Source organism: Idiotropiscis lumnitzeri, chromosome 8, assembly GCF_059441095.1.
Source record: "Idiotropiscis lumnitzeri isolate Australia: NSW breed Sydney's pygmy pipehorse chromosome 8, RoL_Ilum_1.0, whole genome shotgun sequence".
In the NCBI taxonomy this organism is placed as follows: Eukaryota; Metazoa; Chordata; class Actinopteri; order Syngnathiformes; family Syngnathidae; genus Idiotropiscis; species Idiotropiscis lumnitzeri.
This window is the reverse complement of record NC_142398.1, coordinates 15166782-15183676: the sequence shown is the minus strand read 5'-3', so window position 1 is coordinate 15183676 and position 16895 is coordinate 15166782. Positions and strand designations below refer to the sequence as shown.

Sequence of the window (16895 nt, the reverse complement as noted above, 5' to 3'; positions counted from 1 at the left end):
AGAAGAACAAGAGTTGGACAGGGTGTGTAGGAAGTTGGAGTAAAAAAGTACTTGGATGCAGTTAATAGTTACGGAACAAAAAACAGAGCGGAACAAATAGGATCCAGTTCGGTATTAATACAAGTTGTAGCTGACGAAAGACTCGCTTTTCTTCTCACAAACATAGTTGCTAAACAAAGGGAAAGGGGAAAAAAAAATAAAAATACCGACAGTACAGAGGGAAAGATGAATGGGATCAACTTAGATTCTTTTGCAAAGCTGGGCGAAAGAGCCACAGCTGATAAGGAAAGAGGCAGAACTACGCAGGCAGTACCGTCAGCTTTGGTCAATATTTGCAGATAGTGGCAAAGCCAGTACTGATATACAAAAAGCAAACACACCTTGTGCCACAGACAAATGTATGGTTTCGTGGTCAAATTTGACCTTTGCCCTTCCAGGAGTTCCCAGCATCTTCTCCCAGACCAACGTGACCTCCTTGAGACAAGGAGTGATTTCCTCGTAGTCCAGTTTGAGACGCTTGTTCTGCAAATCGCTCTCAGAAGCTGCAAACATCAACACACGTAAAATGCATGTTAGTCATGAGACTTGGCAGGAACCACATGTTGCTGTCATGTGCATGAGCTTCCACCAGTGGAGCTGAGAGAACTTTGGCTTTGGCTCCCATTTTCCAGCAGCTGAATCCAAGATCGACAACCTTTTGGATGTACGTAAAAGAGCAAATGTGTTTAAATCTGTGCTAGTGAGCACGTCTCCTCAGATAATTCCATCCACATCACAAATGCAGCAAAGCAATGTGGATTAGATCGCATGATTATCGTACAGGTGTGCATTGGGCTGCCCACAATAATGGAAATGTGCAGTTTGACTGTATTCTACGGTCCAGAATCTGTTGGTTAAAGACCCAGAAACAACTCTTATCTCACACATCAACATCATATCGCTCCGTAGCCACAAAGCTCGCCAATCAGAAGCGGCATGCTACTTGTGACAGGTCGGCTCAACATTCTCACTCAGTGCAAATCAGCTGCACTTCTAATAAGAATTGATATTATTAAAGGAATAGTCAAAGCATGCAACACCGGGCAAAAGAACAGAAGAAGCTATGTTAATAACTAAGCAAAATGTTGGGTAGCGAAACTCCAGGAGAGTTCTTTTGGTGTACACTTTTCACATAAGTCTGGGCGGAACCGAGTTTAAGTGGAGAGAAACGATATGAACAGCAAATTAGCAGGTCAACTAATAAGCATCTTGAGGGAAAATAATTTTACAGGGGACACACCCACATCTGGAAATTAATCAGTTAGGTCAGCCAGGACAAGATGCTTATGAGGTCAAAAGTTTATTATTTAATAGATTAAATATTTATATGTAGTTTGCGCTGGTTTGAGTGCTGGGAAATTTACGCAAAGGTAGGTCTCAAAAAAAGTCTTTGTTCTTTAAATCAATTAAGCTTCGCTAAAGGACTAGATCTGTTATTAGATTCGAAACAAAATTGCATTATCAGTCAGAAAAAACACAATTTAATCTTTGCCTGAAACCGTTCAGCCCTACGCGTGACCACGTGTTTTTATGTTGCGCGTGGTTCATAATCTTAAAATATCATAGGTGAGGACCATCGTAGAAAGAGTAAACCCCCGTTCAGCATTTGTCTACAGGTTCGTCCGCTCACTGACGACAGGCAACGCTCAAACGCATTATGCTCTAATATTAATTACTTCCTCGCAAGAAAGGAAAAACATCGTCAGGAAATATTAGGGGAAAGGTTTGCCAATAACCCTGACATTGTCATAACATCTAGAGCAAGATAAGGAGCATATTTTTCCTGCTGCCAATGACCCTTTAGTCACAGAAAAGTTATTTTAAAAAGGACATAGGTTTCCAACTCTTAAAAGACTCACAGTGAAAAGTCAACATAGACCACATGCGTAGAAGTCAGCCATCAATCAGATTCCAATGTGGATGTTTGTAACAGGTCACATTTTATTTAATAGGACGGTTACGTATTAAGGGCAAGTTACATTTGCAGCCCCTGACTGAACAATCACACGAGTAAAAAAAAAAAAGAAATCTAAATTAAAAAAAAAAAAAATCTAAATTTCCGTTAACAGCCATGATCAAAGAAGGTGAGGGTACACCCAGAGGCCCTAATCTGTTCCTGTTTTTGACAACACCCTTCCTCTCACCGCCTCCCCAATCTCTTAACCCACAGCGCCATTCTTCTCATGTCGTTGTCGTGTTGAAACTCAACTCGCTTTGCTTTCTCAAAATCTATTTGTCTTATGTGTCAACTGCTTTCCCACACCCCTTTTCTCCGTCCATGTCTTTCTAAATGTGACTTGCTGCAACTTGGCAGATGTGCTAAGCATGACATCATCATCGCACGACAGTAGAGGAGTGAACGAGGCCACGGCATGATTCAAAAATGCTTTCAAAACCCCCCAGGAAAAAGCAGGGATTATTTGGTGTTAATAAGCAACCAATGTGATTACCAAAGATCCCCTGCGCCGGAAAATTGGCAAAAAAAAAATCATGTGATGTCCTTGTGAGAACGCGCCAGCTGTAACAAGCTTAATTATGAGTGACAGTGTTGAACAGAAAAATTGTCAAATTCAAATAATACAGTAGTGTGTGGATGACCGAGCAAAACTGCTGTTAACTATTGCTTTTATTTGGAGTCAAGTCCATTAGGAAACGCTGACCAGTTGTGGCCAAGCTCTTGGTCAAGTCCAGCAGAACGCTATCACCTCTTATAGCAGAGCTGCCTTTCTCTGGAAAACTCCTCCCTTGATAACACGCAAAAAGCAGTGTTGACACTACACCCAGAAGCTGGCTGACGCATGCACAGACGCCAAGACACACACACGCAAGCGCACACACACTCCCACATCCACACCCACGCGTGCACACACAGAGTTGACCCATAAAAGAGACAAGAGACAGACAGAGATAAGTCACTGCTTTTTCAACAAATTTCAATGACTCACAACTTCTTTCACATCAGACAGAGTTTTTGCTTCAATCCATGTCTCCTGGGATAATTAAATAGGAGGTGATAAAGACCTCTTCTGTTTCTTTTTTTCCAATTAATGTATTATTTTAATAAGAAAATTACATCAGCTTGCATTTTCAATTTAATTACTGGTAATTTATTTTCAAGAAATCAATATAAAACTAAGACGTTCAAAAACGCCTCCTGGTGATGAGCAGGGCTGTCGTGAAGCTTGGCTATCCAACAATGGCACTTCCAAAGTGGCTCCGAAAGAGAGCACCGCACCACAATGCCGAATGTCAAAAAAATAAAAAAGGAAAAAAAACACCTTCTTCGGGGTTGGATGAAGAGGTGTTCATCCAAGCCTGTGTGCTGACTTAACAAAACTTTAACTAAATGTTAGAAAACGACAAGTCACCACTGGAGTTCGAGCGCGCATTCAGGCTCTTGTCTGCTTCAGCCTGTGCAAGTGAAAAAGCGACCGGCAAGTTTTTTTTATTTTTTATTTTTCATTTTGTGGACATGCTCATGGTTTTTTGAAAACATGAGCTCACGTTTGATCGAAAATATTGTGCAGAATGTTTTAATATTTTCACAGGTTGAAGTGGACAAGAGTAGCAATGTGCATTTGAAATCTCTCTACAAAAGACAATTCCATAATTCTTGATTGATGGGCTACGAAACGATTCGAGGATGGAATGATTTTAAAATGTAACGATTCAATTAAATAAACTATCCAAATTTATTAAATTCAAAGAAACAACAAATCATCAGCAACTTCAAACCAATTTATAACTGGTGTACATTTTTCTATATGCGATACGTTTCAAGGATGCAACGATTTTACTAGATTCGGTTTGTCACATCAAAACTGATTTTCCGATTCAAATCAATATTCGTTCCACCCCTTATTTTTATTCCAATTATTTCCTACTTAGGGAAATAAAAAAACTAACAAATCAGAAGTCAATTAGCCTCCCGAAACTGTATGTTTTCAACTTTAGATTCTTGGCAGTACTTTAATGCTTGTGACGTACGGTGCCTGTCGTTGTAATTAAATCTTATTCCACAGACTAATATGTGGCGGAAAAATGGCTAGACGACGGCGACAGGGAGCCAAGTTCCATCAAGTTCCACGCAGACACATAACTGCCATATAGGTATTTCCCAACCTTACAGAGGAAGAAAACACAACTAAACAAGTTGTGTTTGGCCTGTATGTGATACAGACAGGAAAGGTCAAAACAAGAGTGTGGTCAAAGACTTGATTTGGTTTTCTTACATCACTCTTGACCCACGTATAAGAGCAACACCTTGCTGAGCAGGCAATAAGGCAGTCAGGGTGTGGCACATACTAAGCTTCGCATTGATAGAAGCTAACTGGGTCAGGAAATGGGTGGGGCATTTAGCACACATTTGGATGTGGCAAGCGCCAAACAACATGGGGGGGGGGGACAAACGCATCTATATGTCTACAATGTGTTATTTTGTAGCGAGTGTAAGGAAAATCAAAACAGATGTGCACTTAATCACCAATCATGCATGTGCAAGCATATCTTGAAAATGCAGACAGCCACACATGAGGATTAGACTTATGTGACATTATTATTAACGTAACATAAAGACAGCACATGTTGGGACAGTTTTTTTTTGTGTGTGAACAGTTGCAAGGGTGGGAGCAAATGCAGTTGTCAAAGCCTTCAACTCACCCTGTAGTTTTTGGTTCTCTCGTTCCATCCTTTGCAGGAGGATTTGCTGCAGGATGGCAGTCCTCCATAGTCCCCTCAGTTCCTCTTTGCTCCTTCTGGTTCGCTCTTCGGGCAGAACCCTCATGGGCATGTCCACACTTCCTGAACCGACAGCTTGGCCCACACATGCCCGACCCCCATCTAGACCGTCTCCACGCTCTGAAAGGCACAAGATTTTATGGAATGAGACGAGATCAGAAAACATGTAAGCAAGTTTAGGTGTTTGCTGGTGCAATGACCAGGGGAGAAGTTCACATTTTGACTCTTAAAAAAGTGCTCATTTCAAATACACACATTGTTCACAAATGTAAATGGAATCACATGCACAGTCAGTGAATACAGCGGAACTTGGAAGTGGAATGCCTCTCATACAATCTGGAGTTCAACCAACTTTTGTCGAAATTTACAGCTTACAGCTAATAAATCAAAACGTAGGAGGTGATCAGCATGATTTATAGCCTCATACATGACGTGATTTTTTTTGGAGAGCTAAAAGGGAACATGAAGAAAAATAAATGACGCAAATTACAATATTATAGGAATGGAATATCAATATTGTACACACTTCACATTTTGCTAAGCAGATGCACTTGATGGCTAATCACTGGCGCTGGAATGACGAGAGACACTTGTCGACAATTAATCTCTGTTTTGTGTTATGTCATCTGCCTTCAATGGGTTTTAGTTTTATTCTGTGTACAGCAGTTAACTAATCGTAACACATTAATGACAGCTGGGGAAATTAGCATCAATAAAAACAACCCACAGGGTATATAAAGCTTTTATGATGGCGAAGGTTTGAGACAGGTACTGACTATTATTATCCACAGGATTTTTTTTATATTACAATAACCGTCAACTGTAATTACTCGAAGTAATAAAACCATGAACATGAAAAAAAATTTAATAACAATTAAAAAGATCTAACAAAAAAAAAACATCCTGATAATAAATGAACAATCATCGTCAGATATATTCATCACGATATTGCCTAAGAATGTCCAGTCACTTAGATAAGCTTTAAGAAATAAAAATAAACAAACAACATACTGTATGGTGAAAAACAATGTGGTGTATTCACACAAAAACATATTTATGACAGCACAAGTCTAAAGGCTGGCAGACCTCTGCTCTCAACCTTTCGGGAATCTCAAGCAAAATAAAAAAAAAAAAAAAAAAAAAAAAAAAAAGCTAAACATAGATATGTATATTTTGACACAAATGGACGCAACACTAAGAATAAAAAAAAATGTTGTGAGACTCCACCCTAAAGTACAGGGTGGATCCCAAACCTCAAAATACCCTGCGTCGTCTGGATGAAGGACACCCAGCGACAACCAACCAGATGGCACTTCACCAACATACACTGAACATCAACAACACTCATGACAACAATACTGCTCGTTGTGCCACAGGGTGACGTTGATGTCTACCTTCTGTCTGCCGGGGAGGCTGTCAAGGATGTGCTTGAAACTTTCAGCATAGTCACTAAGCAAACATAAGGCTCTTAACACACGCGCGGGCACACGTCTCCGAGAGACATGCGTTTGTCAGACTAAGACTGCACCACTTCAACCAATCTTCAGCAGTGTGTGAGCCACAGTAAATGTACACACCCCCCTCGCCCCACACACACCCCTATTCAAACAAACAACTGCCATCACAAGACACGGATCAAGACCCTTACTTCAATCAAATATTGGTACATTGGTACCATTGGATGATAAAACTGAATTATAAAACCCCTTAAATTGGTGATCTGCGGTTATCATGCAATGCCGACAGTGCTTTTGTCTGAATAAACCAGTCCCATCAACATGCTTTCAAATCTGGAATAATGAAATGCTGCGTTAATCCTAAAATTAATGGCAAAAAAAAAAAAAACAAACAAGAAAAAAAAAAGTCAGGGGCACAACCCTGAATAAACACACCGCTTTATCTTTTCTTTACGCACACACACACAGCATGCAAAGTGGGTCGACAAGGCTGGCGCTTTTCTTTGGCGCTGTCTATGTGGACAGTCAACACGACCTTGAGACTCCAACGCCCTCTCTAACACAAATACAGAAACACACCCATGAGCTAATGCACTGTATGTATGCACACGCATAAATAAATACACACCCAATCCAAGCAGTTCAGATGAAGGGTTTTCCACCTTCAATGGCACTTTGCAAATTAATGCAAGTCAATAGCACCATTGATCAAAACAAGAAAAACAACAACTGACATATTTTGAAAGTCGACAAGCGTAGATTTCAGGACAATCAAATGAGAACTATTTTGTCTTTAAATGCTGTGTTGAGACAATGTCCCGTTTCTAAAGCAATGGAGCTGTGTGACATACCAAACGGCCTCATTTGTCAAACATTCAATGTCACACACTATCCCAAAGCTACACCGAAAGTACATGCAGCGTAATTATCACAACACAAGATCTGAAGACGGGCAGGCACAAGCATGATTCCCGCTACTGAACAAAAGCGACGGTTTGTTGAGATTAGACGAACTGAAGGTATCGGTAAAGTTTTAAAGAGGAATGGTTCTTGATGAATTGATTGTGGTGTTTATTAATTAACCAATTGTATCACAGTAGGAAATAATCTCCTTTATTTAATGATATGCAGATGATCTATACTGGCTGTGACAATGATAAAAATGAAGACATTTCACACCTAGGAGGAGAAAACTACTTGTATCTACTCCCTTCCTCTACTCTTTCCGCATGTCAACATCATTTCAGATGAAAGAGTGACACAACATGGAAAGACTCGATTACTGCATCAGTTGAAGGATTATGTTAAGTATTGTGTTAAAAAAAATACAGACTTAAATTTTGTTTTAACATCAAAAGTATGGTGTTTGAATGAAGAAATACTTCAGAGATTTTAAACTTTATTTCACAACTCAACTCGTTCTGGGAAGCGTCTATTTACAGAGCAGAGCTTGAACTGATTTCCTGAGTTGCTCATAGACTGACAGTGTCTCAAAAATTAAATTCCGATTTAAATAGCTGACAAACACATGAAGTAACAATGGTTATTAAATTCTTTTTAAAACACAGATTTTCTGTGAAGGGGACTTGGGTCATTCTCTCTGCATGTGCCGTGCATTTATCTCCGGAATGAAAACACCCACGTAGGAGGACAAATGGGAGAAAGTTGTACTTAGTTTTAGGGTTAAATTGCGTTTTTTATTATTATATTATATTATTATATTTTATTTTCCTTGTAAATAATTACAGAACAATCACGAGCATTAATGTGTTAACGTTAAGAGGCCTAGTTTCACGACAAACATAAATAAATAAATAAAAATAAAGCTTATATTGTGCAGGTTTTATCCAATTCTTAAAATGATTGAGTCCAATTTTATCACACGACTTCCATAGTTTTACATCAAATCATAGCTTGCCGATGATCCAATAACTCCTTACCATTAACATCTGTGTTTTTCTGAGGGGTTGCAACGCGCAGGAAGATCTGTTGCCTCCAGGAGTGTCGGTGACTGCGCATAGGGCTTTCCCCAAGTTCACATTCGGCGCCTGATACAAAGAGGGCTGCCACATCTCTAAAAACAAAGTGACAAAATGGTCTCCCGTGAAAATACACATACAGTATATGTGCCCCAAAATTTAAGATTTCACACAGACATTGGTATGTTCATTTGATATACATGCTGTATACCTGCTCTTTGTTTCTGGACAGTCATTTTCTTCGACAGGGGCCAGGAATTGAAATTTCAAAAAATTAGGAACAGAGGATGAGGAGTGGAGTCGAGCACGCAGTCCGCCCAGAGGACTGATGTAGACGATATGAGTGGAAGCGGATGAAAAGAGAGACACAGGTCCCGTTCACACAGAGACACTTTGCAGTTTGCAATAAATACGTTAAAGCCGCTGTGAGATGATGCTTGATGGAATGCAGCACTTTGGTTTGATATGATTACATCTTTCATTTTTTTTAATGTGACAGCTGATTCAAATCTTCTAATCTATTCCTGCAATTCTCTGTGTGAACTGGGCCTTACATGAATATTCAGAAAATAAGTAAAGAAGAAGCCATGAACAATTTTGCATACAAATCTGAACGCAACAATTCACACTGTATGCAACAGTGCAAGCGAAAGCAGTGCAACATTCTCACCGTCTCTTACTGAGCCTTGCTCCGGTTGAAGGGGAGGAAGGAGGAAGTAGAGGAGAGGAGGATGAGGATGAGGAGCAGATAGGAACGGGAGGAAGGGCGGTGTCGGATGGAACACGTCTGAGAAGTAGTGCAAATGTGGAGAGTCAAATAAATCTGAAGTCCGACAGTGCACAGCAATGTGTGAAGGGAGAGAGGGACGTCAAGAGAAAGAATGTGAGCATTTAACTCTTATGTGACATCCACATTCATAGAAATTAATATTTTGTTTTTTTTTAGTTGTATGATAATTTTTTTGTCGTGACAATGGATAGTCAGGCAGTAGGGAAATTTCCAAGTCAATTGTTATTGTGTGTCAAAAGTATTTAAGATAGCCACCTACTGCTCTATTGTGTACTTAAAAGCATTTTGAATAATTGATTGGTAGTGATCCAAGTTTGCCTTTATTTTTGCCTGCTAGAAAATTCTAACGAGTGGGAGAATAAGTTCTGTTAATAAATAGTGCAAAAATAACAGAAGAGTGAACATTCCAAACTGAAAAACAACCCACGCTATCAAGTTTCAACGTCCTTGTGTCAATGTGAAAGGAGATATGAAAAGCCTTGTGTCCTCGTTATCACCTGAGGTGCGCGAAAAGCAGCCGCGGCGCTACAAAACGCTAGTATTGGGAAAGTGTCAAATCATTTTTCAGCTAAATACAACTCTCACAGGACAGGAGTGAGTGGTGACGCCTGTACACTATTATTTTGTTTCCAGCAAATGCAGGAATAATCCCGATTCCTCCTGCCACCCAGAGGTGACAAAGATGATCGTGTGCTTCTTACTTGCTCTGGTGTGGCGTGTCAGTGCTGACGGAATAGTGTCGTAAGAGCTTGGGTTTTGAAGCAGTTGCAGCGTCCTGCTGTGGCGTATAGTTTAAAGTCCGTGCCGGTGAATCATTTGCTGAAGAGTGCGTAGGGGAGTGGCTGAAGGTGCTGGCCCGTCTTCGGAAGCCCCTCGGCTGACCGTCACCAGGCAGAGAGGAGGAGGAGGAGGGGGAGGAAGATGGGGAAGCAAAGGGGTCAAGCTGCTTCAGGTTTCCTGTTGAGTTGTGGCTCCTGAGGAGGGAAAAAGAGTTTAGTAATGTTTAGTATTAGGCATTTGAGTAATATTAGTAGTATTACAGTGTAATAAGCGCACTTTCAATTGAATTCAAGAAGGTTCTGGTGTAACATGACTCTTTGGGGTTATACACAAGCCATAGATTAAAAAAGGCTTGAAAAAAGGGAAGTGAGGAAATTGGCATATTTGTTGAGTGGGTTGACTTGTTACAGCTGTGAAATCATCACCAAAGATTGCATTGAACTGATTGTCAGAGGAGGAGGAGGAGCCCCTCCTCTTCTTTGCTTGAAACAATGGGAGACGAGCGGGTTGGCTCGACATTTTGCATTCGGTCTAAACCTAGCATTATGCAGACGTGTTTACCTGAGCGGGCTGGCGGGGTGTAATTGGGAGTCATTAGATCGGATGTCATCTGAGCGGGACTGGTCCTGGCTATTGACAGTAGAAATGGAGGATACACTTTGGCTTCTTTCAGTGTTGCCCCTTTGAGCGACGGCCTTGCTGCTTCCCTGCCAAGAACAAATGAGGATAGCTGCTCAATGTGGTATAAAAACACAAAACTACTTTAAAACGAGTCTAATTAAAAGAATACCTTCCATATACCCTCCAAGGACTCCGTTAGAGAGCGCTTCGCTCGACTCTTAAACTGCTCAAGACGTTGTCGACTGCTACTTTGTTGCTGCACCTCAACTGGAGCGACCGCCGCCTCCTCATTCTACATATACACACACAGAGAGACAGTCGTGAATTCCAGAGCAACAGATCAAAGAAAATATGACAGCCGTGCTTTTTTAGACCCTTACCGCAATCAAATAGTAATGTTAAAAAAAATGACCTGCTTGGTATCCTTTGGCAGAGTGTGGTGATGAATCTTCTGTCTCTCTTCATACAAATTTCTCAAAGATGCCATCGTAAGCTCATTTTCTTCCTGTTCACTCTTAGGACGAGACCTCTGCAAGACAGAAGACATGGTTATAAATATTCTTTTTTATCATCCATATTTCCGTTGAGTGTTTTTGAGGGCTACCGGAAATATGCGCGGCAGTATTGCAGTACAGCAAAATCACCAGCAGATGTCAGCCAAGGTTTATTTCTACACTGAAATTCCATGTGACCGCATCATAAGTGATGATCACAATGAAACGCTGCAGTGCCTTGAATTACGAGTTTAATTCATCACGTGACATGCTATTAACTAAAATTATTCATACCTCAATTTAACTTTCCTCTTTGAATGTAATGTAAAAATCATTAATCCATTCGGGCAGCCCCCGCCCCCCAAAAAAATGGATGAATGTAAAAAAAAAAAAAAAAGTAGTTTTACTAAGTGTAATTAAGAAGAAAGTCTCCCGCCAGAACACAAGCACATCCACAAGTACACATCAGGAGTTGACTTTGCAGCCAGGTCTAAATTACCAGAGTACTCTCAAAGACTTCAGCTTGATCTTGGTTGTCCAGACTAGCCAGGTGTCTCTGAAGCTCTAGTTTGGTTTTAGCCGCATTTAGACCTAAAGAGAGATCCAGAATAAAGACTTTTAGTTATTTCCGTCAAATGTGGAATTTCACAGGGAGAAATGAATGGTAAATTGTTCAGTCTTACCTTCTATTCTTTCACACAGCTTGTGGAGCTGCAGCATTGGACAACTGTCACACGGTTGGCTTTGGCTCTTTGCATTCTGCAGCACAGCTGCTACGGAGAATGCCTGCTTCAAGGTCAGCATGATCTCGTCCACCTACAAGAACACAACAAGCTTCTTTTCAAGACATGCAGTACGATGCGAGTTTTCAATCAGAGAAGATGCACCACGCCACCTAAAAATGCATTTTTAAATGTCTGCAAGGTAAATCTACTCTTGTTCACAAACATCATTAGCTACAAGCACTGTAATTAAACCTCTCCTTTTGCAAAAAATATATATCAATATCAATCATATTTTTCATTGTCAAAGAGCTAATTATTAATTATACATGATAGTGCTATCAGGTGATAAAATTTTCCGATCGCAATTAATTGCACTTTTCAACTACAATTTTCTATGCAGCTTGTATAGATAGTTTTTTGACAAGAATCTTGGAATTGGTGTGAAATATAAAATGTATCAGAACACATAACAAATAATGTTTACTTTTAATGGCGTCTATTTGTACATTCTACACATGGAAATTTTCCTTTTAGGTCCCAGAAAAAGTCGTTCTGGAATACTCTGAGTGGTGTGAAGATTTTCCAGAACTCTATTTTCAGTGTTGTTTTTCCACCCGTTGTTTTTTTTTTAAACTTGGTCTGCATACATGTGACCATGGTCTCACTCTAATAGCAGGGGGATTTTAATTTACCCAACATTCCATTCAGCTAGATAACTCAGGGGAAACCCAGATTTAGCACATTTGAGAGCCTTGAAAAAACATCTCACCAGAGATTCATCCGTACACTGAAAGATATAGCAAACAAAATAGCAGCTTCCTCTTTCCACGGTCTCCCTGCAAATAAAGCCAAAGTGGTCCACATGGCGAATCCCCTACAACGAGATCATTAGCAGTGTTAAGTCACACTAGACAGGTCTTAATATCAAATTGCGTAGAAAACCAAAAGGTACATACTTGTGAGCAGAAAGAGATTTCACGGAAACTCTTTTCGATGGCAACCTTCTTAGTGTCTGGACTCACCAAAAAGATCTGTGACCTGCCCACCTACAAAAGGAAGACTTTTTACTGTCATGCATGCTGCACAAATACATTTCAAAAAGTCACCTTGTATGCACACATCAATCAGGAATCACACCACCCATAACCTGATTTCATTGAGGGGAATTTTGACATTCGCAATAACTTGTAGTGAATCACACAGCGGGAAGAGTTCAGAATACACTGATAACACAGACGGGAAATCTTGCTGAAAAGGGTGAAGTAGGCCATTGAATTAGGTTTGATTAATGACCACATGGCAAATACGGTATAATCTTTTACATTTCTTTAAAAACCATCAAACGTGTAAAATGACAGTCTCATTTCTTCTCTGCCTAGATAGTTCCGCTCCAGTGAATGTCCCTCCATTCAAAACATAATTACAAGATGAGTCACTATCACTGCTGAGCCTCAAGAGGGCATTGGGTGGTTCGCAATGAGCTAGCGATCTCACGTCTGTTGAGTCCTCAGAATCGGAGGTTATTCTTGTCTGAGGTTCCCCTTCACTGCTCTGCTACAGCAGAATCCATGGATTTAACGAGTCTTCATAGGAAAGAAATGTGAGGTAATGATATCACCACAATGAGGTCACCGTCTCCTTCCTGGAGCGGAAGACTAAAAGAATGCTATGTTGGTATCTGCTGAGCAGCACTGCAAAGACTTCTGCTGGTTTCCCTTGTCGGTGGTGACCATTTCCTGTATGATAGATAAACAGGAAAATCCGCGCTGGCAGGGGGTGACCAAGGTCAAAGAAAGGTCAATGAGGACAGTGCGCCTTGGCTCGGGTTCAGCAGCAGTCAGCGTTAGAAGAGCTGAGTCACACTGGGATCTGTCTTTTTTGTTCTTTTTCACTTTTGTTTACTTGCATAGCTTATGCATGTCTAGCTTGACACACTCTACTCATACTATGGCTCATATTCTCACTTTTGCCGACTGAAAAATCACGGTTGCTCAGGACTCAGCTAATGACCAGAAACAGATTCAGAAACATGATTGGTCGTGAGCCCTGACAGCTGATGTCATTTTCAAGTCGACAGAAGTGACAAAATGGCACCCTGACATGGCTAAAAATGGGTGGATTTTACTGATTAACTCATATACCAAAAATAAAATATTAATCAGAATGCCATGTTTGGACTAGTGGGCCTCCTTAGAATATATTGTAAAGAAAATTTGGGGGTTGACTTAGCCTTTAAAGCACAGTTAGCACCTAGTAAAAAAATACAGCACTCGGGTTACAATAATAATGTCTGCTGAAATTCAACTGTTAAGAGTTGATTTTTATTGGATTAACAAAGAAGGTTTGACCCAACTATGAATCCAATGTATTAAAAATGGGGCTTAAAACCCACCACCCAGATTTCATACTGTACTACTAGTGTGAGTTCTAGATGACTAATAACGGATATTTTATGACCGTACCGTGAACAGCATGGTCCTGTTCTCCTGCAAGCTGGTGGGCTGCACCCCAGGTGAGTGAGTGAGTGACTCTGTAGTGTTGGTATGCGAAAGCTCCGGTGAGAGTCCATTCTCATCCAGGGCCTGTAGTGATGGGAAGCTGGGGTCCCGTTTGAACAGCAGCGGTCGTTTGTTATTGGTGGGGCTCCCAGTAGCATCGTTACCGAAAGTAGGACTCCCCTGTCCGTTAGACTGGAAGGCTAATGCCCTCTTCAGTCCACCGAATAATCCGCCGGCATTTACCCCTCTTTTAGTGGTCCCTGAGCCCTGAGCTAGCTGGCTGAACTTCTCGATGCATTCGTCAATTAGTGCAGGGTGGGCCTTCTTGTGAGCAACAGTCGCACGGCCGCAAAAGAGCACCTCGAACTTTTTGGCAAAAGTTGTCGGGGACAGGGCAGGGTTGTTCGCCACAGAAGCTGCTGCGGGAAGAGTAGAAAAGGTGATGTGCGTTTCCAATGGCTTCGTGTCTCCGGGATCGGCCAAAGTGTTGTTGGGAATTGTGAGGGTGTCATCATTGCGGGCGGAACTTTTGCCAGCTTGCCTGAGTGTACTGATGATCTCAGGGACCTGAAAGACATAAACGGGCACTATGAATGGTGAGCTGATATGTCTAAATTTGACATGCATGCAGAAATGTAGCTTTTTTTTTAATGCGAAAACACAACATCATACATCTTAAAAGCAATTGTACACATGCAACATAGCAATTTAGAGAACAATAGTTCATCAATTTAATTTAATAGCATTTTTATGGCGATGGTAAAAAAAATCAGAGTTGAGCATGGGAAGTATTGGAAATATTTTTTTAAATGCATTTTTTATATTAAATGACTTCTTAAACAACTACTTGAACTTATCAGGGCACCTACATATCAGTGTGCAATCATGTGCAGCAGAAGTGTACAAGGAGTACTACCACTTAAGTTTAGTTTAAGGCGTTTCACTAATGCAGCGCTTCTCAAATATTTTGTTACGCCTCCCCTAGCAAAAAAAAAAAAATCGCGCCCCAACACGCACTCTCCACCGCAGCTATAAATAGCATTTTCCTTTCAAAACAAAACTACACCGTAGAGTTAATACTCGCTGTGCACAATGGGCAATGAGAGCACTACTGCCACCTACTGGAGTGGATGTGCAATCACACTTTATTGTTGAACAGTGGGGAAAAAGCATGTTCTCCAGGCTCATAAGCACCCCCAAGGGGCCCCACTATTTGAGAAGCACTGCACGAATTAATCTTTTTAGAATTGACTATCCTATCAATCATACCATTGATCACTTTTGTAAATCTTTGCTATGATGTTTCCGCACTGAGGTAATTTACTCAGGTATAGTATTGATGCCAAATCTATGACAACGCTAATTTAGTACTTATAGCGACAATCTGTACCAGCATATAGTGAAATAAGGGTTAGTGCATAATTGCTCCTCAAAATAAGTAGATGCTGGCAGCTTTTTTTAAACAGTTTTCAAGTATTATTTGGAGAAAGCTTTATTCCGAGTTATTACTTTGGGGCCAACGTGGGAAACCACATGCACCAAAATGCCTTTCTGACTTTTCTTTCTCTAAGTTGTTAAATGTAAAAGTCAATCAGCCATCAGATATGTGGATTAAAAATGCTCATATTCACAGATAAAAGAAAGTATTTTGTCACCGTTGAGGTCATATCCTGGTGCAGTCTAAAACACACGTTTAAATGACCCACGTATGTCACAACCGCCTTACTGATAACAACACAAGTCACACGGAAACCTTTGATGACGGTCACATGTGCAGTTTGACCTTGCAATATTACACCACCAGAGCACAGAAGACAGTGGAGGAAGTTGATTTGGTTGAGTCACATGAGTGATGTCATTAATGTGAGGTACCCGAGCAGCAACTACTTCTTTCCTGCCAAATCCTGCTCTGTCTTGTCGGGGCAAGGAACTTTACGCAGCTGTATTCAGAACAATAGCTTTCCTGACATAGCTCCAGAAGCAGACTTTGTTTTCAGGTTAAGCTGGTAAAAAGGAATGAGGCCGGTTTTCAGTTTTAGGATTTAAAAGTCTCTGTTCACTGCCCACACTTTGTAGATATCAGCAACAACATGTTGCTTACCCTGAAGCCTCGATTCTATTTGTTTTTAAAATCATCCTGGTATGCGAGTGGCATCACTTATCAGTCCTCCAACATAAAACCCTTGCTTGATTAAAGTCTTCCCATCGCTATTTCTATCACGCCAAAAACACTGTCTTAAAAGCTATTGAGGAGTCATTCAGAGAACAGAAGTAAAGAGTTAACATTGTCTAGACACTTCTAGTATTGCCACTTACCCCAAATAAAATAAAATAATTTTTTTTAAAAATCTAAAATGTATATTACACAATGTGCTGAAGCGCTCGACGACTTGAACTGATACAAATGATTCTATTATCCACTTGTTATCAGCAAAAAGCTTATCTATTACGCATTAGACCAACCACATATTCAGTTTCGAGACAAACGTTCATAGATAAGACCAACAATCTGTTTTGTCAGCAGAATCTATGTTTGAAAATGTTCATTTTGAGCTGGACTATTATCCCGCCAACATGAGAATCACTGCACCTGTACAAACATACTCCTAAACAATAACGATTTCTGATGCAACATAGTAGACTTTGATATTTAGCCACCGGATTAGATTAGGGTTTATTAATGACAACATTCTATTCTTAATAAAGTAAAAAGCAAGCTTTTCTCAAACAACCCCCATAAAAATAATTTATTTTAAATTGATCTGATTATCTGCT

At 40.4% G+C, this 16895-nt stretch overlaps 1 protein-coding gene across 3 annotated transcripts in view; it reads right to left on the bottom strand.

Moving 5' to 3' along the window:
* The window catches only part of tbc1d1 (TBC1 (tre-2/USP6, BUB2, cdc16) domain family, member 1), a 33778-nt gene that overhangs the window by 9140 nt on the left and 7743 nt on the right, over positions 1-16895 (bottom strand). For 2 of the 3 annotated variants that reach the window (XM_088302978.1, XM_088302980.1), the window contains 14 exons: positions 14085-14687; positions 12579-12668; positions 12392-12496; positions 11581-11713; positions 11397-11488; positions 10816-10932; positions 10573-10695; positions 10344-10489; positions 9704-9976; positions 8883-8999; positions 8424-8537; positions 8174-8307; positions 4699-4896; positions 381-542 (listed from right to left, as the gene is read on the bottom strand). In XM_088302978.1, the coding sequence (XP_088159104.1) occupies positions 381-542; positions 4699-4896; positions 8174-8307; positions 8424-8537; positions 8883-8999; positions 9704-9976; positions 10344-10489; positions 10573-10695; positions 10816-10932; positions 11397-11488; positions 11581-11713; positions 12392-12496; positions 12579-12668; positions 14085-14687 (2407 nt within the window). The remainder of the gene's footprint in view (positions 1-380; positions 543-4698; positions 4897-8173; positions 8308-8423; positions 8538-8882; positions 9000-9703; positions 9977-10343; positions 10490-10572; positions 10696-10815; positions 10933-11396; positions 11489-11580; positions 11714-12391; positions 12497-12578; positions 12669-14084; positions 14688-16895) is intronic. The other variant, XM_088302979.1, reaches the window with a different exon arrangement.